General features: G+C 44.0%; 1 protein-coding gene across 3 annotated transcripts in view; it reads right to left on the reverse strand.

Annotated features, from left to right (window-relative positions):
- SLC14A1 (solute carrier family 14 member 1 (Kidd blood group)) overlaps positions 1–7,851 on the reverse strand; it is a 25,335-nt gene extending 17,484 nt beyond the window's left edge. The window contains exons 1-2 of one of the 3 annotated variants that reach the window (XM_012802031.2): positions 7,788–7,851; positions 1,769–1,958 (exon numbers count right to left, since the gene is read on the reverse strand). In XM_012802031.2, the coding sequence (XP_012657485.1) occupies positions 1,769–1,794 (26 nt within the window). In that variant the 5' untranslated portion in view covers positions 1,795–1,958; positions 7,788–7,851. Of the gene's footprint in view, positions 1–1,768; positions 1,959–2,527; positions 2,679–7,787 lie in introns of those variants that run through there. The other 2 variants (XM_012802033.2, XM_012802032.2) reach the window with 2 other exon arrangements.
- Between the last annotated feature and the right edge of the window lie 1,838 nt (positions 7,852–9,689).

The raw sequence follows: 9,689 nt of genomic DNA on the forward strand, positions 1-9,689 counted from the left end.
TTTAATCACGTGCACGTTTAGCACTACTTCTTTCTCAGGTTCATTTTTCTTTAGTATTTGACCTCACTTCTCAAGGTTGCCCTGTGGGTAAGTTTCTACTCTGGCCAAAATGGTCCCTATTTCATAACTGGGAATGGGAAACTCTGAGTAAGAAATGGAACAATTCTCATGGAATAACCCCCAATGCTAACAAGCCAGGTCCCCCAGGGCTCTGAGAGTTGGCAGTAACTGGCGTGATGAGGGACACAGGATCCAATTCCCAAGGGCCTGGCACTTAAGGGCGATGCCAGCCAGGAGATGGAGGAGTGAAGATGGTGAAGTGAGTGGGAGAGGTTGGATGACAGAGCCCAGGGTGGAGGTGGTATAGTCAGTACAGGGGCTGGTATGGGATGGCATGAGAGCTGGGCTTGGCCTGCTTCTAGCTGGGTAAGGGGCACCATTGCAACAGGCAAGATGATGTCACGTACAGTCATCTGGATGAGAGCATTAATGGTGGGACTCCCTGTTCAAAAGCTCTTTGCCTCTCTCAAATAATCCTTGAGGGCATGTGTGAGGTGATGCAACTTGTATGAGTGTAACCCAGAAACTGAGACTACATATAATAATAGTGGAAGGCTATGCAAAGACTCATCCTTACAATAACTGGCTTGGGGATTTAAAGCTTGAGTTTGATCAGGAGAAAACGAATGGCATAGATCTGTAAGTTGTGAAATGCTACAATTAAAGCAATAGGAAGACAGGTATTCATATAAATCAGAGGATTGCTGTTTTAATGCAGTTCTTTTGGACCAAGTAAATGAGATTTTAAGTGAACATATGTAAATATAACTTGTCTTCTAAATAAGAACTGACAAAGAAAATAGGAGTGATAAAATTTCACTGGAGCAAAATAATGAAGGAATATTCAATATGGCACAGCCACAGGCCCTATCCCCAAACTGGGAAGGCTGATTCCCCATTGGATAGGGTTTAATCTAAGATACAGAATCACCATCCACAGAGAGCAAATCGGGCTCCTTGGAATTGGTGGAAAAGTAGAGCATCTACTGGATCAGTCCCCAAGGACATCCTTACACAATTTATAGTAAGTGCTACAAAAGCTTAGTTGTGTAATGACCATCTATTGAGGATAAGGCATTGATCCTGGACACCTGGAAGACTGGCTTCCTCCCTGAAGGAACCAACTGGCTGGTCAGGGGCCATTTTCTCCCTGGGGGAAGTCAGCTTATCACTTCTTCAACGACAGATCAACTTATAAAGCACACGCTGTTTTTAACCTAGCACATCTATCAGAAGATTCAAAAGTCAGAATCCACTCATTTGGAATTTATGGGTATCTCTCTAGTAGCTGAACTGACCTTTGCACTGTCTATGAAGAATGAGTTTGCTAAACTAATTGTAGAAACAAGACATAACAGGGTTAATAAGCCACTCAGACTTTTCATGATCTCATATGCAATTCTGCCCTAACAGAATGCTGATGGCAAATAATTTTATCAGTTGTTAAGGAAGATCCCTTTAGAACTTTTTCTGGGAATTACTTACAGCCAGTTCTAGTTACCAGGTAATGCCACAAGAATCTGGCATCATTCAGACCAGCCACTTATGCAGATGCCAAGAATAAAAGACTATAATTGGTTCCCTGAACTCTAACTAAAGGCACATATAAAGAGTTCTGTGGACTAAAGGCTGTTTCCCCTGGGAAGGATGTGGTTTTATCACTGCTGCCCACAGTCAGTGCCCCTGTGTCTTGAAAAGATGTGCCTACCTGTCCTGGTCGAGCAAGATGGCCATTAGGGTGGAGACCACTGTTGCCAAACAGCCAGTGAGAGCCCACCAGGGGTTCTGGACCAGGAGTCCCACCACAATCAGTATCCCACTAATGGGGTTATTGATAAACACCACCTGGGATATGCCCCGAAGAATCCAGTCGACAAACTGGAGGATCACAGGCTTGTCTGGAAGACATGAAATAAACAGAACTAAGGAATCAGTCAAGCAAATAATGTTCCTGCTCAATCCCAGAGCCCACTTCAAGCAAAGTCATCAAAATCCCCTGGGTGAAACATATGTTTGATATTCCTTTATTTTTTTCTCTCTTAACTCTTTGTCTCTTTAGTAGCCCCCGGCTCTCTAGAAGCATATAACTTCTTTATGCTTAACCTACACTACCCCTGTGAGAATCTAAGCCCCCGAAATCATCTAATGCATTATTTACCATGTTCAGAGATATGGACTCTTAAGCCAAAGGAATGAATTACCAATAGTAGAATTTTAGTTTTAAGTGCTAAAATTGCAGGATGGGCGCCTTCCTCCAACATAAACAAGGCCCTGGATCTGATCACTATCTCCATAAAAAGAAAAAAAGTGGAGAGGTTTGTAGGTTGGAAGGAGAAAGTAGAAAAATGGAGAGTAAAGAGACAGATAAAAGGTTGGAGAATAGTACTAAAGGTATAAATAGAAATACTAGCAAACCATCCCCCAAAGCCACGTCTCCCATTTCTCCAAGGGATGAAAGCATAAATACCTTTAAACCAGTTGGAGAATTCCTTCATATCTCCGGTAATATAGCCCAGAGCCTTGGGGAAGCACCTTCTCGCTCGACATGGTGAGATCTGGTTCTCACCCCTGTCCACTTTCACCATAGAGGGTCTGTTCTCCATGGCTACCTCTTCCTCTGGCTCCTTGAGGGAAGGACAGAGCTCATAAATTAGAGAATGCAGAACACTCCAGATTGGCCAGATTGGGGTAATTCTGTGGCTTCTGGAGTAGCCACAGAAGATCTGGACCATGATATCCCACAGGACTAAGAAAGCACCATTTTCCTCCTGAAATACCATCGTGGAGATGATTCCCCAAACCCAAATCCCACACTCCCTTTGTGATCAATGTTTCTAATGCTACTGGGAGAAGGTCCTGGTCTTTAATCTCACAGTTCAGTTTCTAGTTCAGCAAACATTTAGTAAGCTCCTATTTGCTGTACTCAAGGAGTTCTGTCTAGTTGAGGAGAGTGTAAAACAGTTCATGCCAACATGACCAGTCAAATAACATAGAAAGAGCTCAAATCAAGTGCTTCAGCTTCAGGCTGCCAGTCACAGAGCAAGAAAATGGCCTGCTCACTAAGCTAGTGCAAACAGGTCAGGCACTTTCTTTTTTTTTTTTTAAATTTTTTAATTAAATCATAACTGTGTACATTAACGCATTTATGGGGTACAATACAGTCTTTTAAAAGTAGAATTTTATTTTACAAACAAAAAGTTTTTATTTTTAAAAGTTTGAAAGGGAAGAAATTTTTAAAACAGTGTGTGTGTGTTGACATAGCCTCCCCACAGTCTCCAAGTCAAAGATTGCTGGGGTTTGTTCTTATTCCACATAACTGCCTCGGATGTTCTTTACTTCTGGAATTTCTTATTTAAACGTATAAAAACAAGCAGGAATGATGTTCGAGAAAATATAAAAACTAGGAACAATGGAACTGGACAAAGCTGTGAAAAACCAAAGAGCTGTAATTAGAGGATTATATAATAAAACAGTGGACGGGGCATAATTCTAGTAACCACACCTTGGGAAATGCAGACCACATCACCATGGCTTGTGTTCACTATGGGCCTGTTCAGGACTCATGATAACTCGGTAAAAGGAAAGCACCAACATCACCAGACTAGGGTGCCCTGGAGACAAAAATGAAGGTTTCATGGTGCTGTTGGTGGATAAAAATGAATACCAGTGACACCAGAGGTAGGTGTACGGAGGAAGAAGATGATAAGGAAAAGCCATAGCACAGCAGGTCAGTGTAACTCAGGCAAATGCCCAAACCATCAGACCTCCGCAAGGCACATTTGTGGAATGTTGAAGCCGCAAACACATAGGCCATAACCAAAGAAATACCAGAAGACCACACAGATAAGCCAGTTTGTCCCTTTCCTGACACCAGGCTGTGATCAAATCATCCCCATGGCTATTTTTGGTCCCATCATTGTTCCACACGCCATGTCCAACAAATAGTGATTAATGGATAATAAAGTTCTGTCTATTTAAAAGAATCCTGACTCTAGTTTTGGCTTCTATTAATCTCAGTACGGAAATCAATGTGGGTAACTGATTTATTGCTAACAATTATACTTCAGTTGTATTACTTCACTGCCCAGCTAACCATACTGCTTTTAAACAATGGCAAGCTATTCATTATCCCACAAAGCAGAAGCTATTCATACAATACCTTCCAGACCAAGGTCATCTTGTCTTGGGAAAACAACATTAGATACCAACATCTGTGATATTTCCAGTGAATCTTAGAGATCAAAGGCCAAAACTAAGTTCATATAGAGCTCTGCTGGCTCCATGGTTAAAGATACATGGATTTATGAAAAAAAAATCTTTTACTTTATAATCTGAGTAAGTGGTGACTGTCATTTATTTTCTGATATCTCCCTCTTCAAATCTCATAACTGAAGATATTGCTTGATAAGGCCCTGCCTCAGCTACTGAGATCCCTCGTCAAAGCCACACCAACATGCAAGTGGCCTCCGACTTTAGCCCAGGTGACAAGAAGCTCCAACAGGCTACTGCCTTGAGTTTCTAAAACTGCCTTGAGTTTCTAAAACTGCCTTGAGTTTCTAAAACTGAATGTATCAAGCCCTAAAAGGGCAGCATCAAAGGAAAACATTAAAGTGGCATTTCCCATCAACTACAAAAGCAGGTACATGGGCTATTTGAGAATAAACAAATTCATAGTCTCAAAATTTCTGGCATAGATTTATTTATATTAGAGGATGAAAAATCTGCCATCACCTCAGAGATTTTGGAGATACAGATTCGAAACTTGATAATATAACTGGCCAGACGTGATTGAGAACCTGCCTGGCCTGAGTTCCCTCTTAAGCCACCTGAAGTTAAGTAAAGATTAAACTAGCTTTTTGTCCAAACCCACAGCTCAACATATACAAGACTTATTGTGCTTTGTCTCCAATCTCTGCAGAGTGGGATGGACTGTAGGGCTACGATGTCCTAGAGAGAGGGGTCTTCCCAAGACTTGAGCAGGCAGCTGCTGCTGTCTCAGAGGCCCCAGGGAAACATTTATTCTGAATCTCTGAACCCTCTGGAGCCCCATTGGAGCCCTGACTATTTGCTCGAACTCAAGCATGAGAACTGCTGAGGAGAAATCAGTGACTTAATTGTAGCTCACAGGTCACCCTAGAATTTCATCATACTAGAATATCTGTATTTCTTTGGGGGCATGCTAAGAATCCACATGTGCTAACTAGGAAGGCAATATGAGGCTATGGACCAAGGACCGTCCACAGATGCTCAAACATCTCAATCCCTGCAAAGTAGGCCATTACATTTCACCTAAGAAGAGAGGACAATACAATATAGGGAGCAGGATAGATGTAAAATGCCAGACTACTCACTCCTGGCGTTTCCATGGCTGTGGAAACACCCCAAATCAACGGTCCAGTCTCCAAACCCAGGTGGATGCCCGATGACCTTCTGGATCGAGATCCCTGTGCTCAGGCCACAGCCGACGGCTCAGCAGAGGTGCTGACCCCTACTTCCCAGGCTCTGCCGGGGGAAGGGACACTGGAGTGTGGAACAGGTGCCCGGGTTCCCCGAGACAGAGGCGCACGAGGGGAGCGTACCTGTTCTTGTGCCCAGTCAGCCAGGGCCACGCCTCCGCGCGCTTCCTCATCAGCTGTATTTCCAAAAGGCAATGTCCAAAAAGGACTATGCTAGGTGTCACCAGAGCTGCCAATCATCCTTCCTTTTCCTCAACACATGACAAAGGGCAACAATATGAGAATCAGCCGGATGTTCCCTGATTCTGCTGAGCCTGTGAAAGGCAAGCTGAGGGCGGCTGGAGCGCGCGTTGGGTTCCAGGCGAGGGAACACGTGGCCCCACGCAGAGACCGCTAAACCCAGAAGGCGATTTTCCCATCAGCGAAGAGCGTGCACGGGGCGGAGGAACAACGAGCTAACTACAGAAATTAGATGTTCATTTACTTTGTTAAAAAAAAAATAAATAAAGGCAAACTGTTCTGCCAGACATCAGCGCACGGATATTGCTCTGCTGCTGCGTTTCCCCCGTGGCTGGAGGTTGGTGGCGCTGTTCCTGGGGAGAGGGAGGGCTTCAGGCTCTGAAATGCTCCAGGCAAATTGTTAGAGTTCCATCTTGGGGGCCAACACTAAAGGGGCAAGTAGCCCTAGCCTTGCTGTTGTTTATCCACTGTGACAAGAATGAGGCGTGGTGTGGACTCTCATTTTCTGTAGCAAGATAGTAACCACGTTACTTTAGGAGACTGCTAAGTGGCATTTCCCGGCTCTCGTACCTGAATAAGAATTCTCAAATATCGAACATCGTTTTGTTAATAATAAATAGTTCTTAGCTGAATTCAACAGGTGTGGCAGCTTTTCATATATTTTCTTTCTTTCTTTTTTTAAACTTTATTCTTCCTTCAGAAGTTTCACAAAAGCTGTTTGTGTGGTATTTCTCTTTTTCCATCTTCTTTTATTTTATTTTTACTTTTTTTCTCCTGACTTGGCCTGAAACCTGAAAACATACACTGCCAGAGTGACTCCGAAAAATTCACAATTTTGGAAAATATTTATGACACGTCTTAGGAAAAAAATTGTGTGTGGTGTACTCTCTGGCTAGTTATGTACCAAACTGATGTGTTTTGGGGCTGTGTTGTGAATACCTTTGTTTAATAAAGAACAACATTAAGAAACCCAGTGGCAGGGCACTTATATAAGTTTGAAAACAAAGAAAGAATGAAAGAAAAAGACCAGCTGGACTGTGACATTCTCTCACTGTTGGTGCTACCCCATCTACCCCTGCTAGACGCCTGCTTTCCCCTACTCCTGAAATCATGAGCCGCGAGAAGAGCCACATCCTCGAGCTCAAAATCAGTATTTTCTTAGAGCCAAGAGACAGAAAAAATTCAGAAAGAGAAAAGATTTTAGAGACCACATACTTCAAGCCTTCATTTTCTGGAAGAGAAAACTGAGGTTCAGAGTGGAAACCATCCAAGTTTGCTCAGCAAGCAGCAGGCAGAGTGAGCCTTGTGGAGTAGCTCCGCCTGGTAGTACTTTGTCTTCCAGTCTGGGGCCAGGCACATGAACGCTGCCTGAGATTCTCTTCAAGTCAGCGAATAGTAAAGAAGCAGCGCCTGTACATTGCAGTCTGCAGTGGATGATAGAACTCAGGGGTGTAGAGGACACAGCCTGTCTTCACCATTGCCTAAAAGTAACCCCTGTATGGGGCTTGAACAACAAAGAAGGGCTCTACCATCCCCAGTTTCACCGGATTCCCTTGCCAGAAACAGTTACTCTGACAAACAAACATCCCCCTGAGCCTCTAATGGAGCCTGCTCGCCTTCATTGCTGACATGACCACAACCAGGCTTGTGTGTGCTGAAGTTAATGGCTCAAGAATATTCTGGAAGCTGCCCCTGATGAGCGTCCCAATAGGAACCCAAATCCACTCTCCATAGCCCAGATGACTAGTGAAACGAGGCAGTGCTCAGCATTTTACTCCGAGGTAATATCAAGATTTCAATACAACCGGTATTCCCTATTTTATTACACAGAATAAAACGCATTCTATTGTCAGCACCTATTAGAAACCCGTGCAGTTGGAGAGGCCTAAAAGGCTTCAATTTTTCATGCCTCAAGTATCACTTTTAAAAATAGGGCAAAGTTTTAAACATGGATATAGAACAGAGCATTTCAACATTCATACTCTAGCATAATAAAGAGACTCTCTGCATTGACATTTATTTGGTACTTACTATAATCTTTATTTTAGGTAGCGTTTGATTTTAAGTGGCAGGAGGTGCTCAGTTTTCTTTAAAGCTGTAATCAGAAACAAAGGAAATGCTGTCAGGTATTCTTATCTTCTGATTAAAAGGCTCTCGTCCTCGGAAGACACTACCCCAAGTTGCCTCGATTCCACATGCCAGAAAGTGCAGCTTCAAAGAAGCTGCCAAATCGTGGCTTTGATTGTGACTGACTAGTTCCCCCGATGGGTACCAGCACACTCCCTTCAGCGTGACAGCACAGGCAGAAGAATCCATAAATCCATAATTGGAAAGTGCCATTCCCAGTGCCCTACTTCTTTCTTTTGAGTCATGTAGATACTTGTCTCCCACTTCACTTATTTCAGGAACACAGCCCCAAACTCCTAGCAGTGTTGGCTAACTCGGAGTCACTTAGGACACTGAGTGGACACCTGGCTGCAAACTCTCTGCCCTATCAGCTCGTGCTGCTTCACCTTGATCAGAAATCATGAATAAAGAGCTTGCTTTTAATTTTCCAGGAAGAAACTTGTGGCTTTGGTAAATTGCTTTCTAGTCTATCAGAACTGTGTCAGAACTCTGACTTTGCTGCTGCTAACCAGTCCCGGCAATCTGAAACAATTTCTCCATTAAAAGAAAGAAAGAGAGAAAGAGCAAAAATGAGAGAGGACTAAGAAGACAAGCCCCAACAATGAGCAGTGGGAAGTTCATAGAAATGAAGAGGGTACTTACTCGCAGCTGGCTTCCCGGTGGCAGAGGGTGGCGGCTGATAAAGACTTACAGGGCTCTACAGAAAGGGAGAGCGCTTCAGCGGAGATAGTGCTGGCACCGAGGCACCTAACAGTTTTATACTCCGAGCCTCCCTCTGCACATTCGTGGGCTCTGTTTTCTCCTCCCACTTCAGGCACCAGTGCCAAAGCAATGCCGAGGAACTGGTCCCCTGGCTTCCAGACCTGATGTCTCTCTCTTTTTCTCTGTCCTTGATACAGTGCCAGCTATTCTGCCTCTGTTTCCACAAGGTCCAAGTTCTTTGTCCAGCAATTATCCTACTCCAGTTCATCTTTTTCTTCTCCATGCTGTTTCCTCCAGCCTTTACCCTCACCCAGAGATATTTTCAGAAAGATTTATAAATGAAAAAAAAAAATCAACAGTGTCACTTAATTAAAAACCATGGGACCCATTGGTGGGGCGTATATTTGGGAGCTAAGCGACTACTCCTGGGGTAGAATTTTCCCTCAGATGTGACAACTTCTGCCCGGGGTAAGGATCCAGCCAGGGCCTGAGGGGTGTGGTGGGAGGGTGGGGAAGACAAGATGTTTTCTGTAAACCAGCTGCCCTTTTTTTCCAGAGAGGAGAGAACAAAAATACCAGTGTTTCCCTGAAATGTCCCTCTTTTCAGGTGAGTCTCCCCAGACAAATTCTGCTGTCTTTTAAAAGTCAGGAGGTGAATACTCCGTAGCAGAAGAATGAAACTGAATTTAAAAATTCAGTTCTTCCTTTCCCTTTTTTTCTTACATTTCAATTTTGTGCGTTGTTCTGTTGTGGCAGAGAGCGAACCAACTCAGGTGCACTGCTCTGAGCACAGGATTGAAAAGGAAAACTTGCACGGAGAGCTGCGCTGATGTTCCAGTGTCATAGGTCTTCCCTCACCTGGGGCTCAGCCTGCCTGGATGTGGAAGCCACCTTATCAGCAGGCAGCAGCTGGGGGCTCTCTGGCTCCACCCCCTGGACATCCGCCAGACTGCAGTGTTCCTTGTCTGTTGGCACAACCTCCCTCCGGGTGTCTCCTGGAGCTCAAGCCCTGTGTCCCAGGACCCAGCACATAGATTCAGGTTTATAGTAAGTTTTGAGGTTCAGGCAAATCTCCCTCCAATATTTTTTCCTGGTAAAATAAGG

This window comes from Otolemur garnettii, unplaced genomic scaffold, assembly GCF_000181295.1.
Source record: "Otolemur garnettii isolate 467f Iridium unplaced genomic scaffold, OtoGar3 scaffold00012, whole genome shotgun sequence".
Classification (NCBI taxonomy): domain Eukaryota; kingdom Metazoa; phylum Chordata; class Mammalia; order Primates; family Galagidae; genus Otolemur; species Otolemur garnettii.